Source organism: Hemitrygon akajei, chromosome 4 (genome assembly GCF_048418815.1).
Source record: "Hemitrygon akajei chromosome 4, sHemAka1.3, whole genome shotgun sequence".
NCBI lineage: Eukaryota > Metazoa > Chordata > Chondrichthyes > Myliobatiformes > Dasyatidae > Hemitrygon > Hemitrygon akajei.
This window is the reverse complement of record NC_133127.1, coordinates 132,104,942-132,121,000: the sequence shown is the minus strand read 5'-3', so window position 1 is coordinate 132,121,000 and position 16,059 is coordinate 132,104,942. Positions and strand designations below refer to the sequence as shown.

Here is a 16,059-nt window from a genome sequence, read left to right as displayed (position 1 = left end):
GTCAGAGTGGGAATTTAGAGGCTTTACTCAAGAGGCTTCGATGAGAAGAGGCTGAGGCCAAAGAAACAGGCAAGAAGGGTAGGTTTTTCCATTCGTTATTGCTGATTTGGTTCTGGTTGCCCATTGTACAGCGCAGGCAGGATGGCAGATATGGCAGTGGAATGCTCTTCCTGTAGGATGTGGGAATTCATAGAACCCGATGGTCTCCCTGATGACTACACCTGCAGGAAGTGCAGTCAACTCCAATTCCTGAAAGACCGTATTAAGGAGCCGGAGCTGGAGTTGGATGAACTAAAGTTAATTCGGGAGGCAGAGGAATTATTACAGTGCAGTACTATTAGGGTTATTGTGATGGGTGATTTTAACTTTCCTAACATTGACTGGCATCTCTTTAGAGCAAGGGGTTTAAATGGAGTGGAGTTTGTTAGGTGAGTTCAGGAAGGTTTCCTGGCACAATATGTAAATAAGCCAACTAGAGGAGAGGCTGTACTTGATCTGGTATTGGGAAATGAACCTGGTCAGGTGTCAGATTTCTCATTGGGGGAGCATTTTGGAGATAGTGACCACAACTCTATCTCCTTTACCATAGCACTGGAGAGGGATAGGAGCAGGCAATCTGGGAAAATATTTAATTGGGATAGGGGGAAATATGATGCTATTAGGCAGATACTTGGGAGTATAAATTGGGAGCAGATGTTCTCAGGGAAATGCATGGCAGAAATGTGGCTAATGTTCAGGGAACATTTGCATGGAGTTCTGCATAGGTATGTTCCATTGAGGCAGGGAAAGGATGGTAGGGTTAAAGAACCATGGTGTACAAAGGATGTAGAAAATCTAGTTAAGAAGAAAAGCTTATGAAAGGTTCAAGAAACTAGGTACTGTTAGAGCTCTAGAAAATTACAAGAATGCTAGGAAGGAGCTTAAGAATGAAATTAGGAGAGCTAGAAGAGGCCATGAGAAGGCTTTGGCGAGCAGGATTAAGGAAAATTCCAAGGCATTCTACAAGTATGTGAAGACCAAGAAGATGAGCCGTGTGAGGATAGGACCAATCAGGTGTGATAGTGGAAATGTGTGTATGGAATTGGAGGAGGTACTTAATGAACACTTTGCTTCAGTATTCACCATTGAAAAGGACCTTGGAAACTGTGCAGATAACTTTCAGCCAAATGAAATGCTTGAGCATATAGACATTAAGGAAGAGGATGTCCTGGAACTTTTGAAAAGCATTAAGTTAGGTAAGTCGCCAGGACCGGAGGAGATATACCCCAGGCTACTGTGGGAGGAGATTGCTGAGCCTCTCGTGATGATCTTTGCATCATCAATAGGAACGGAAGAAGTACCAGAGGATTGGAGGGGTGCAAATGTTGTCCTTGTTCAAGAAAGGGAGTAAAGATAACCCATGGAATTATAGACTAGTGAGCCTGACTTCAGTGGTGGGCAAGATGCTGGAGAAGACCCTGAGAGGCAGGATTTATGAGCATATGGAGAGACACAATAAGGGATCATCAGCATGGCTTTGTCAAAGGCAGGTCATGTCTTATGAGCCTGATGGAATTTTTTGAGGATGGGACAAAACACATTGATCAAGGTAGAGCAGTGGATGTAGTGTACATGGGTTTCAGCAAGGCATTTGATAAGGTTCCCCATTCAAGGCTCATTCAGAGAGTAAGGATGCATGGACTAGTTAGGGATAGTCAGCATGGCTTCGTGCATGGTAGGTCACGTCTAGCCAATCTTATAGTGTTTTTCAAGGAAGTTACCAAGAAAGTTGATTAAGGCAAGGCATTTGACAAGGTCCTGCGTGGGAGGTTGGTCAAGAGGTTCAATCGCTCTGTATGCAAGATGAAGTAGCAAATTGGATTAGACATTGGCTTCATGGGAGAGGCCAGACAGTGGCAGAAGACGGTTGCCTTACTGACTGGAGGCCTGTGACTAGTGGAGTGCCACAGGGATCTGTGCTGGGTCCATAGTTGTTTGTCATCTATTTCAATGATTTGGATGGAAATGTGGTTAATTGTATCAGAAAATTTTCAGATCACACCAAGAATGGGGGTGTAGTGGACAGCGAGGAACACTGTAAGAACTTGCAGCAGGATCTGGACCAGCTGGGAAAATAGGCTGAAAAACGGCAGATGGAATTTAGTACAGACAAACGTGAAGTGTTGCACTTTGGTAGGACAAACAGGGTAGTTCTTACACAGTGAACGGTAGGTCACTGAGGAGTGTGGGAGAAGAAAGGGATTTGGGAGTATGGATACATAATTCATTGAAAATAGCAGCTCAGGTAGATAGGGTCATAAAGAAAGTTCTTGTCACATTGGCCTTCAGAAATCAAAGTATTGAGTACAAGAGATGGGATGTTATGTTGAATTTGTACAAGACATTGGTGAGGCCTAATTTGGAGTATTGGGTGCAGTCTTGGTCACTTACAGGAAATATACAAATTTGGTTGAAAGAGTGCAGAAAAAAACTAACAAAGATGTGGGCAGAACTAGAGGACCTGACATAAGGAAATATTTTAATTTCACATCCCATTCCCATTCTGATATATCTATCCATGGCCTCCTCTACAGTCAAGATGAAGCCACACTCAGGTTGGAGGAACAACACCTTATATACCGGCTGGGTAGCCTCCAACCTGATGGCATGAACATTGACTTCTCTAACTTCCGTTAATGCCCCTCCTCCCCTTCTTACCCCATCCCTGACATATTTAGTTGTTTGTTTTTTTCTCTCTCTCTGCCCATCACTCTGCCTGTTCTCCATCGCCCTCTGGTGCTCCCCCCTCCCCCTTTCTTTCTCCCAAGACCTCCCGTCCCATGATCCTTTTCCTTCTCCAGCTCTGTATCACTTTCGCCAATCACCTTTCCAGCTCTTAGCTTCATCCCACCCTCCGGTCTTCTCCTATCATTTCGCATTTCCCCCTCCCCCCACTACTTTCAAATCTCTTAGTATCTTTCTCTTCAGTTAGTCCTGATGAAGAGTCTCGGCCCGAAACGTCGACAGCGCTTCTCCTTATAGATGCTGCCTGGCCTGCTGTGTTCCACCAGCATTTTGTGTGTGTTATAAGGAAATATCATATAGGTTAGACTGAGGGGAACATGAGGAGAAACTTCTTCATTCAGAGTGTCTTTAGAGTGTGGAATGTGCTGCCAGTGCAAGTGGTACATGTGAGCTCAACTTCAATGTTCAAGGGAAGTTCTGATAGGTACAGGGATAGTAGGGTATGGAAGTCTATGGTCTGGGTACAGGTTGATGGGACTAGGCAGTTTAAATGGTTTGGCATGGGCTAGATGGGCTGAAGGGCCTGGCTCTGTGCTGTACTTTTCTATGACCATTAGATGGTGCCATAGCAACAAACTCTCACTCAACGTCAATAAAATCAAAGAACTGACTACAAGAAGAAGCTGGAGGGCTGGAGGTCCACGAGCAAATCCTCATTAGGGAATTAGAGGTGGATAGTGTCAGTAACTTTAAACTCCTTGGTGTTATCAAATCAGAGGATTTAAACTGGGACAACATGTGAGTGTCATCATAAAGAAGTTTGCGTAGATTTGCCACGTCATTTAAAACTTCGATAAACTTCTATAGATGCACAGTGGAGACTATCCTGGCCAGTTGCATCAAAACCTGGCATGGAAACATCAATTCCCAGGAAGTGAGAAGTCTACAAAAGGTGGTGAATACAGCCCAGTCCATTGCAGACAGAGCCATCCCCACCACTGAGCACATTTACACGGAACATTGCCACAGGAAAGCAGCATCCATCATCAAGTACCCCCACCATCTAGGCAAAGCTCTCTTCTTGCTACCACCATTGGACAGGAGGCACAGGAGTCTTCGGTCCCACACCACTAGAGTAGGGAACGGTTATTACCCGACAACTATCGGACTCCTGAACCAGTGTGGATAAGTTCATTCACTTCGATTACTCAACTGACTTTCAAGGACTCTACAACTCATGTTCTCAGTATTATTTATTCCCTTATATTTTATTTGCACAGTTTATCTTCATTTGAAAATCGGTTGTTTGTCTTTTTCTATAGTTTTTTCATAAATTCTATTGTATTTCTTTATTTTCCTGTAAATGCGTGCAAGAAAATGAATCACAAAGTAGTATATGGTGACATATGCAAATTTTGCTAATAAATGTACTTAGAGCTTTGAACTTTGATTACTGAGCTGTTCGTGAACCCATGAACATTACTTCATTGTCAACAAAACCAAAGAACACGCAGGGATTTCAGGAAACAACATTATTAATAAAGCATCTAATATACATAAGCTCCCAATTCAGTTTACTGAATGAATGTATTTATTTAAATTGCTAAATCCTTTTTCAAAATGCACATCTATTTTAATAAGCTCTCCTCTTTCTAGCAATGGATCCTGAGATAAATTTGGACATCAAGGAGCAAAACTTTCATTACCTAATCAGTTTTGATGACATGGCCAAAAAGGAACACAAAATAACATAAACATAACCCAAAGCACAAGAATTGTTAAGTTTAATTAAAACTCTTAACCAGCATAGTGATTGACATACAGAATTGCAGTTTGGCAAAATGTTGATTAGTAAATATACAGGCCGATCAAAAGACCTGAGCGTAACGTCTCAGTGAATTGGTTAAATACAGATGAAACCATATACATTTTAGCTCTTGAAATCTTTGAATGAAAACCTTGGGTGGAATCTGGTGCCAAAACAAAGTTTTTAATTTGCCATGCTCAGATTGGTGTGTGATCATGTGTATGATTATCAGTTATCTGTTGTACTCACTCCCTGAACAGTCAGTGGCCTTTGCTTCACAGGGTGATGGAGTTGAATATAAATCAAGGAAAGATAAGTTTGTACTATAGTTAATACTGTGGGGGCAAATATTATTGCTGAAATAGAATTATAGATTTAACAGATTGAATGATGGAAAGGAGAGAGGGAAGGAGAAAAGAGGAAAGGTTTACCAAAGGAAGGAGAGATTAAGTGATAAAAAGGATAATGTGTAAGACAAAATGATGATATTGGGAGCACGTTTAAAAGAAAAGTAAAGGTCTAAAAGCAGATGGCTTTTAGAAGAACAAAATCAACAGCAGAAGTTCTGTTGAGTAAAATGGAGGCAATAGTTATGATATGAAATAATTGAGCTCAACCTTAAGTTTAGAAGATTGGAGTGTCAAATCAAAACTACATCGAGCTGCATTGGATCAGTTTGGGAGGAGAGAGACATCAGAGGGGATATGGACTGTGTTCAAATTGACAGGTGACTGGAAGCTCCAGATCATGCTATCATCTTGGATGAATGTTCTCTGTAAAACGGTTAACCAATCTGTATTCAGTACACTCATTGTGGAGGAGACATCATAGTGAGCAGGAAGTACAGCTGACGGGAAAGAAGAAAATGCACAATAATCATAAATATTTGTTGTGTTGGCCATTGGGAAGGGAGATGACAAAAGTCTAAGTGTGGGATCTCTAGAGGTCATGTGGAAAGGAAGAGTCTCATTTGTTTTTCCTGCAAGGACTTCACCTTCTCTGCATTCATTACACCTGTTATGACCCTCTACATTTGTGTTCTTGTGTGTATTCTATTTGCATTATTTGAGAATTCTCCTCCGCTTCGGTTGACAGCATCATCATCTATCATTTACAGCATTGTCAGGAATTACCTTTTGTATCTTCAGTTTCTTGAAACTTTGTAAATTTTCCTAGCTGTGTTTAACTGTTCCATGCAAAATTAATTGTGATGCATCCTATGGATTATTTCTTAACATCAGATAAAAAGAAACTGGTAATTGAATATTGATGCAATTTGTCTAAACAGCGTCTATCAAATAAATGTTAACATAGATTGTTCTTTACAATCTTTTCTGCCAATCTTTCAAGGTCTAGGATTTAGAGCCAAAACATCCACAATTCCTAGTCCCCACGCATGTTGCTTGACCCATGTGATTCCTACAGCTGATTGCTTGTTGTCACAATATTTAATCTTTTATTGTCATTTCCTTATGTATCCGTTGATTTTATTTTGTTGCAAGCGTGAAGATAGTTTTGATTGGGAAGCTCAGCCAATGCTTTCTAAAGACAAGACGTTCCCAGTTATTGTCATAGAGATGGCAGTAAGTGCTCGAGTTCATACGAATATCAGTCAGGCAAAAGACTTCAAAGACACTGTTTATTACTAAATTTAATCCATACATCCTTCCAATCTCTCTTTGAAGAGGGGATTAAAATGAAAAACTGTATGTTCTTTTGAAATACGTTCGCTTCTCAAGAAGTCAGTGGTTCAATGGTTCAATTTAATATCAGAGAATTAAATTGACCAGCATACAGCCTGAAATCCTTATCCTTTGAATTAGAAATTCAATATTAAATTGGATCTAATTACTGCATTGTAGTTGATAAACTTGGATATAAATAGTATGGTCATCCTCTGATTCTTAATATAAGAACTCCAGGTACATTACTCACACAAAATTAACCCTGTAATTGCCATGAATTACTCATTTCTTACTGTGTGTGCCACAAATCCTGAGCTGTTAATTTGCGATAGAAATCCTGTATACAGTTGAAGCTTGGTCTTATATTCTCATGGAATGCACAAACCTGGGGTCAGTTGAGGATGCTTTATGGCTGCAAGTTGCAGTCAACCACACAGGAGTATATTGTTTAGTAATGGTCTTTAAGATGCAGCATGGAGAGACTGGACATCACTGGCTTTACCAACATTTAAAAGCTTTTCAGCCAGCTCTCATTGACTCATGTGGCTCTTGGGAAATCCCCTTTCCCAAACAATGCAAGTCCTTCCTCCCTCAGAATGCACAACGAGGATGCCAGCTGGCCACATTTCATGCAGGGTGCTGTTTGATTTGACTTTCTGATTCTCTTGAGTGAAACACCAAAATTGAGATTTCTGTTGGGAGACCCTCGGGTTAGAGAGGAGGAAGGGTGCTGTTGGAAGTAGAAAGAAAGAAAGGCAGTGGAAAGAGTACTTACAGGAAAAGGTTGATAAATGGCATCAACAGCATCTTCTCACAGAGTTCATTAAGTGAAAGTCCAGGTAACTTTGACCGGTGATAGTGTGAAACAGGCAGCCATGTATCTATGTTCCTAAATTCGATTTCCTCTCACTACTGCTGCCCCTCCAGAACCTCTGGACTGAGTTTTTATGGATATGGTTACCAATCAGCCTTACTCATGAATATTGTGAAATGATGCATTGGACAATATGACGTTAATCTCTCCGCAGTATTACTTAGACTGAATTTCCTGACTGTTTTCTCTGGTGCTTGTAATGTGGGTGATGGTGATGAAGGCAAACCAGGGTAAGAGATATACACCCAAAGTTCTGATGAGGAAGTAGAGTAGCAAGTGGAGAAAGACCCTGACTGTCACTCTGTAATTATCATGAAAATCATCACAACTTGATAAATTTTACTATGTTACTATGCGTGCTTAAAAAACGGGGCTGAATTCCCCAAAGCGACTCCTGTTTCTGTAGCACAGAACAGCATTTATACGTTCACAAGCAATGGGGATTCCCATAATGCTTCAGAGGGTATTATGGTGGCAGTACAGGTGAAGCAGGAAGTGCACCCCAGCACCTCTGTTGAATATTTATTAGAGAGTTAATAAACACTAATGACATAATAATAATAATTATTATTACACATTTTTCTGGTCAGCCTCAGGTTAATCAATTCTGCAATCTTTTAAAGTAATTTGTTCATCTTGTGCTGCGGGCACCTCTCTTACTTTTTCAGTAATTTTAAAAACATCGAATCGTACAGGCAGAATCTTTCTCTTAAATACAAATGACGCCAGATATGAGAACACCACAGTGGAAAGTAAGGACAGCAGCATTGTGAAGGTTTTAAATGGAAAACGCTGTTCAAAGGTGCCATTCTTAAAGGAAATGCCTGGATATTGAATTATTGGTGGGATCTGAAGGAAAGGTTCACCAGCTAGTAGTCTCAGAGTTAATCCAATCAAATACCCGGCAGCCGATCCATAGGTATTTGTGCTCGGGATGAAGAGGACACAGACAAGTTGTGGAAACAGTATGGCATACACAAATTCTGAACTCAGGAACCACAGGCCATAAATAGAATTTGTTAGAATTGCCAGTACGGTAGCTAAAGCTCCAAACAAAACCACTGCAGTCCTCATAATCCATATCACTTCCTTCTCAGCAGCCTGCAGATAAAGTAAATACAATGGATTAATGTAAAACTTGCTATAATTAATGGGCTATGGTACTCATAGGTACACCATTCTACTAAAACACAAGTTATGGTTGGAATCTCTAGCAATCCACTTGGGAAGTGGAGATGGAGGGGAGGTTACTGTTTGGTCACTGAAGCAACACACACAATCAAGCAATGGATGCTGGTTATGAGCAATCCCATTGACATCACTGGAATTGAATAGGCAGGAGGTAAGCATGATTGACAGCCACTGCTCACACGTGTATTTAGTGCGAGTTAACAAAGCAAACTTCTCCCAACATCAGTGCGTTGTGGTTATCAGAACCATCGCCAGGAATAAATACAAAACTAGGGAAAAGGGAGTAGAGATGATGCAGCTTAATCAGCAATGATTTTCATATTCCTATGCGTGGTATATCATATTTGCCACTAAACCAGCATACATTTCACACTACATGAGAAAATTTTCAGATGCCGGAAATACAAAGCAACACACTGTGCCACTCTTAAATAAAATGCTTGCATATTGAATTTTTGGTGGGCTTTGAAGGAAAGATTCACCAGCTAATAGTCTCAAGGCTAATCCAATCAAATATCATGCAGCCAATGTACAGTATTCTGAATGATGTGAGCAGTATTTTGAAACATATATAACAGCCAATGAAAAGCAAGTGCCGGTGTTGCTCAGTGTAAGAGGTGGAAAAGCATGCAGTTTGTTTAGATGTTTAACTGCTCCCACTAAAAGAGCCAAAAAGAGCTTTGCTGATATTGTGAACGTAATGCAGGAACATTTAGAACCAAAACCATGGTTGATTGTAGTGTTACGACTGTGCCCCAACTCTGAGGGGCCGAAGGGTACAAAGTAGCCCCCTCCTTTTTGGGAATCGCAAGATCGCTATTAATTCAGGTCAGGAGACCCAGGAAATGAGAGAAAGACATGCAGAATCCACAAAGGGATTTGGAATTAATCCCCTCAGCGATACAAAGCCACGGGAAACGGCCATTGTCTCTTGGAGATGGAATTGTGTATTGAGTACTGTACTATTTATTTGAAGCCCTTAGGGAATGAACAAAGTGGGCTGGTTTGAGGGATGGCATCATTCCAACCTGATTGACATCTGAGACCCCGTGAGTAAGGATAAAAGAAGGTCTGGGGAACAACCCCTTTAGACGCACCAGGAGAAACGCTAGAAATCCCGTGACAGCATAATAGCGACAGCCGGTGGAAAGCCCACGTGCGTCCTTTTCCATTTGTCTTGGAATTGGTGGGCCTCACCATGGAAGAACGGCTTTAGCTAAAAGGGGAAACCAGCCCCAATGACATTTCGAAGGATCGACATCATAAAAAGGAAAAACGGGCAAGTTCCAAAATCTCTCTCTCTTGACTCCAACCAAAGGCCGCAGCCTGCATGATCTTGAGTGACTTTTATATTTCCATCGGACAATACATTATCCCCTAGACAACGATAGAGCTATTTCTTATTGGTTATTATTATACCCGCGCTTTTAGATTTAGTATTGACGACGTATATTATCTGTATGTTTGCATTGATATTATTTTTGTGTATTTTTATCAATAAATACTGTTAAAAATAGTACCATCAGACTTCCAACGGACCTCTCTATCTTTGCTGGTAAGTGACCCAGTTACGGGGTACGTAACAGTAGAATGCTTTAGGTTTCATAGATGGAATAAAAAGGAAGGGGAGTCCAATTCAGCTTACGTGGCAGAAGTGAGGAAACTATCCGAGCATTGTCAGTTCAGTGATGGGCTGAACGACACACTGAGAGATTGTTTATTTTGTGGAATCTTACTAGAAAGCATTCAAATTGGAAAAGTAAATTTCTAAATTTACTAAATTTCCTATTTCCTACTAATTTCCTAAATTACTTTTCCAATTTATAAAGTTTAACAGTGCACAGACTTTTATGTATATTTTTATCTTCTCTTCTTAAGTGAATATGTCTTTTTTTTCTAATTATCCATTGTCATCCATCAGCTTTTTTCTTTGGTAGTTGGTAGGGGGTTGACTTTTTTTAATATAAAAAATTTATTTTATGATGTATGACTTATCTTAAAAATTTTGATTACAGAGTGGTATACCTTTATGTGTTATGCTATAACATTTTGATCAATTTTATTACAATATATGAATGTACACAAGTTATGTTGAGATGTATCTATGTTTTGCACTCTGTAAATCTTGTTTTTTTTCTTCTAAATAAAAATATTGTAAAAAGAAAGAAAGCATTCAAAAATGGCTCGTAACTGAAGAACAGTTCACATTTAAAAGAGCAGCTGAAATCACTGTATCAATGGAAATAGCAGCCAGTGACACAACTGAGTTGAAGTCAGGAATGAAAGTGAGTGTGAACATAATTGCAACATCTTCTGGCTGAATGAATGGTGTTACCATTGTAACAGGGGCTCATGTACACCAAACCAATGCAGGTTTAAAGGTGAAACCTGCAGAAAATACAACAAAGTAGGGCACCTACAAAGAGCAAGTCATCCAGACAAAAATGAATGGAGTGCACAGGGAAGAGGAAAAGCTAAAAAATGGTTGCAGTTTTTAAAAGAGCACTAATCTGCATGCTGTTGATAAAAAAAACCAGTGACTCAGGACTGGGTAGCCTTATGATTTCAAGTGTGAAAACTAACAATAGACAAGCAATATGGCTTAAACCAGAAGTGAACAGCAAATTAATTAAAATAGAATTGGACACTGGCTTGTTTGTTTCAGCCATTCCACAAAATGAGTTTGAACGGCATTTCAAAGATGAACTGAAGCCTGCAGATATCCAACTAAGAACTTATATTGGAGAAAAGATAACTCCTGTGGGAATGGCATTTGAAACAATGAAACACAACAACCGACAAACCATATTGGGCTTTTACGTGGTATAAACAGGAGGGCCAGCATTGTGGAGCCATGATTGGCTGAGACAGCTACACTTGATTGGAGATCCATCCACTATGTGTTTGCCACATCCCCTGCAAAGAGGCCAGCTGAAAGCAAATTAAGAAATGTACCGGATGATGCCACAGCAGTGTTCAAGGACAGCACTGGAAAACACAAGCGTATCAAAGGTAAAATGGTGTTAAATGAAAATGCCACACCCAGGTTTATCAAAGCCCATCCTGTTCCTTATATCACTAGTGATAAAGTAACCAGTGAGCTGGATCATGTGGAAGCTGAAGGAACTCTTCCTAGGCTGAGTGAAGCCCATAGGCAACATCAGTGATTCCAGTAGCCTAGAAGGATGGATCTGACAGCATCTGTGCTGGCTTTAAGGTTACCATTAATGTTGTGCTGAAAATAGATCAATAACCTCTACTCAGGATAGAGGATATCTTTGCAAACCTTTCTGGGGGGGGGGAAACAATTCAGCAAAGTGGACTTAACTGAGACCTAACTACAGATGGAGATGGAAGAAGAGTCCAAAGACACTCACAAAGGGCTTTATCACTATAATAGGCTTATATTTGGAGTAGCATCTGCACCTGCACTCTGGCAGAAAGCTATAGGACAGGTGTTACAGGTTGCCCAGGTACTCAGTTTTACCTGGGTGACATAATTGTTACTCATGAGGATAACACAGAACATCCCCAAAATCTCAAGATAGTGTTAAAAAGATTAGAAGATTATGGGCTCAGAGCATGACACAGCAAGTGTGAATTACTTAAACTTACTGTGGTCAAACCACTGATGCACGAGTATTACACAAGTGTGCCTAGAACATTCAAGCAGCAGTGGATGTCCCAAAGCCAAAAGACATGTGTTCCTTTTTAGGATTTGTCAATTACTATAACTACAACCTGGCTACTGTGTTCCACCCTTTGAGCTCATTACGATAGATTGGGAAGAAATGGTAATGGGCCAAGCAGTATGTGGTAGCTTTCACAAAGGTGAAGTAAATGGTGACATTAGGCACTACTCACACATTATGATCCACATTGTCCAGTGAAGCTTGCCTGTGATCTCTTCCAAAAGTGAAACCAGAAAAGAACCCAACACTGTCTCAGGTCTACGTGGCAACCCAAAATGGCTGGGATGTGCAGCAGAAATTCCAGTTCCCCCATTTTTACCAGCACTGGGATGAATTTGCCCTTGACGGGGATTGCCTCATGTGGGGATTGAGAGTTGTACCATCCAAGCTGAGAGCTAACGTCTTGGAGGAGCCACATGCCAGCCATCTAGGTGTGGCCAAAATGAAAGTGCTGGCTCAAAGCTTTGTCAGGTGGCCTGGGATAGATTGGCAGATCAAGTAGCTTGTCATGCACTGTTCAGTATGCCAGCACTTCCAGAAGATGCCAAGAGCAGTGTTCCTCCATCCCCGAGAACGGCCTGCATTGTCCTGGCAGAGAACTCATGTGGATTCGTGGGCTCAAATTTCTCAGGAGTAGTGGATGCAGCTACAAAGTGGCCAGAAGTGTTCCCGACAGCCTCCGCTACAGCCTCGCACACTGGTGATGCATTGATAAGCCTCTTTGCAAGGACTGGGGTTCCAGAGCACTTAGTGACAATGGGCCACAGTTTGTTGCTGAACAGTTTTAGTCATTCCTGAAAATAAATGGAATAAGACATATTACATCTGCACTGTACCACCCAGCTACAAATGGCTTGGTGGAAAGTTTTGTCCAGAGTTTAAAGAACACACTGCGAGCATTGTCAGAAGAACAACTACACTGATACTGAATCAGAAGGTTGCCAATTTCCTCTTTGTATATCGCTGTGCAACACACTCCACTACCAACAACTCACCAGGTCTGCTGTTCCTGGGCCATCCTTTGCGTTCACGCTGGGATCTCCTCAAGCCCAATCTCAAAAGGAGTGTGCAGCATAAACAGCTGAGACAAACTGAGGGCTCATCAAACAAGGAGCTTGACTACAGAGATGATCAAAAATGAATACTTCAAAAGATTAAGGACAGAACCAGACAGAGCACTCACTCTCCTACACAGTGAAGATTGTGTCTGATGTCATCTGGAGATGATACATTGATCAGTTGAGGAGAGCAGAGCCAATTGTTAGTGAAGAAAGGTGTACAGGACTGTTAGAACTACTTCCTGCAGTCCCAAAGTCAACTCCTACAACCACTACGGAGGAGACCAGAGATCCTGAGATTGTTTCACAGCCCCAAGTCTCACCTGCCAAGCAGAGTGATTCCACCACCATGTCAGGAAAGATTTTATCTTTTAAGAGTAAGAAGACCTTCACAGCAATAAAATCCTTAGCCATGAATTGCAGAATTTACTATGCTGTGGATGTCTATATAGTAGTTTTATTATATAGTATACCATGTATATAAGATGACTAGAGAACAATACATTACATATTTGAGTTGAGATGCATTCTACATTGAGTTGGAGTTTATAGGTAAGTGGGGGTGTGTAGTGTATTTAATATTTCAGTAATACTTGAGTAATATTGTAAATATATTGTTTGATTAAACATTCTTTGTTGTTTCTATAATTCATTGCAGTTTATATGTAAACGTATGTGAACGGCATATGTTATCACGGCACTACGTCATTCGCGAGCACCTCACTAAGAAAAAGGAAAAGAAATAAGCTAGACAAAACATATCCCAGCTCCTATGTTTTTCTTTCGATTATCTTCTGGAGTTGATTTTGATTGCAAGATTCGTGGGTGGTGGTAATGGAGACTGGGTAAGGATCATGAGTTTGGTAGAAGGGATAAGAGTCACTACAGTAAAACTCTGTTAATCCAGCACACACTGAAGACTAGCAGGACTTCTGCAGTTTTAGATGTTCTTTGTATTTATGTTCCAACACAATTCATTTCTTTTTAGATGCTATGCATCAGAATAATGAACTTTCCAATTAACCGGTCTATGTCCTGAGCAAATACAGATGCAAAATATCCAGTTAAGATCTCCCCCCACCTCTTAGATGGCTTCTCTGATCTACCAGAGGACCAGTTTTGTCCCTTGCTACTCTTTTTCTCTTAATATATCTGTAGAAGCCCCTGGGATTCTCCTTTACCTAGTTTGCTAGAGCAACTTCATGCTTTCTTTAAGCCCTCCTGATTTCTTTGGGTGTATGGGATGGATACGTCTACCAAAGGAGGTGTAAGGCACACCTTCCCACAGCTAGCCTGCATAATTACCCTTGGGCAAGGTGTTGTGCCTCTTAGCCTCCCCAATCAGGGTCACATAAAGCCATGGGAGGAGGCCGGATGTACAGCTGGTACTAGTTATGTAACCACTAGCGCCAGGAAGACAATCTCTGAAGAGTATTGATAATGGCTGGGGGCCACCTGTTTTGTAGACACTGCCCAGAAGAAGGCACTGGCAAACAAATACTGTAGAAAAATTTGCAAAGAACAATCGTGGTCATGGATAAGACCATGATTGCCCACGTCAATATGACACGGCACATGATGATGATGATGCTGACGATTTCCTCCCTAAGTGGTCTCCTGCTTTTCCTATACTCTTCAAGTAGCTCATTTATTCCTACTTGCCTGCACCTGCTATGCACCTCTTTCTTCTTCTTAACCGGGGCCTCAATATCTCTCAAAAACCAACCTGTCATCATTGCTTTTTATTCTGACAGGAACACACAATCATGTAATTTCAAAATTTCACGTTTGAAAGCTTCCCACTTAACAAGCGCACTTCTGCTAGAAAACAATCTGCTCCAATCAACACTTGCAACATCCTTCCTGATACATTTCTCCAATTTAGAATCTCAACCTAAGGACCAGACCTATCCTTCTCCCACATTATCTTGAAACTAATGGCATTATGTCCACGAGATCCAGTGTTCCCCTATGCACACTTCTGTCAACTGCCCTGCCTTGTTCCCTAACAGGAAGAAAAAGTATCACATTCTCTCTATTTGGGAACTCTATATATTGATTAAAGAAATTTATCCTGAATACATTTGACAAACTCTATCCCATCCAGTCCTTTTACTGCATGGAAGTCCCAGTAAGTATGTGGAAAGTTATAATCATCTACTATAACAAACTTATGTACCTTGCAACTTTCTGCAATCTCTTTATACATTTGTTCCTCCAAATTCCACTGACTACTTGGTGGTCTATAATAGAATCCCATTAATGTGATCATCCCTTTATTATTCTTCAGTTCTACCCATATAGTCTCAGCAGATGAGTTCTCCAGTCTGTCCTGTCTCAGCACTACTGTGACAGTTTCCCCTGATAAGTATTGCCAGTCCTCCCACTTTATCAGGTCAAAAACAATAGGAGCCTGGAACACTGAACCGCCAGTCCTGCCCCTCCTGCAAACTAGTCCTACAATGTCACAATTCCATGTGCTGATCCACGCTCTAAGCTCATCCACCGTCCCCACAATGCTCACCTTTTTCCTGATAATGGTCTTGTAGATATTGCGTGCAAACATAGAGCTTGCTGATAAAAGTGATGAATCTGCAGATGACATAACTGCTGCTGAAACGGCACCAATTCCCAACATGGCAACATAAGCAGGGCAAAGATACTGGAGGACAATGGGCAATATCATGCTTGATTCTTGTCTCTCACTTGGAGTGGGTAAACCGTAGCTTGTTTGATTCCAATCTGAAAAAGGTACAATAAGTTAAATTTTAGCACAGCTTTAATCAATATTTATTTAATAGGAGATTGTAATTCCTAAAATCATGAACATACCTTAAGGTATAATGGGTAGAAAATAGATCCTTAAACAGACTTTCCACCACATAAATTCCTCAGCTCTGCCATGCAAAATGAGCAAGCTTTGAGTACTTCTGAACAAGAACAGAGTATGTCTTAGGCCTCTGTCACATACTTACAGAATTTCCTCATGTTTATGACTAAATAATGAATTATTGATCAGATGGTTAGT

The 16,059-nt window shown here is 40.8% G+C and overlaps 1 protein-coding gene across 1 annotated transcript in view; it reads right to left on the bottom strand.

Moving 5' to 3' along the window:
- Nucleotides 1–7,687: 7,687 nt before the first annotated feature.
- The window catches only part of LOC140726019 (high affinity choline transporter 1-like), a 44,604-nt gene continuing 36,232 nt past the window's right edge, over nt 7,688–16,059 (bottom strand). The window contains exons 8-9 of the mRNA XM_073041917.1: nt 15,556–15,773; nt 7,688–8,191 (exon numbers count right to left, since the gene is read on the bottom strand). Of these exons, the coding sequence (XP_072898018.1) occupies nt 7,688–8,191; nt 15,556–15,773 (722 nt within the window). The remainder of the gene's footprint in view (nt 8,192–15,555; nt 15,774–16,059) is intronic.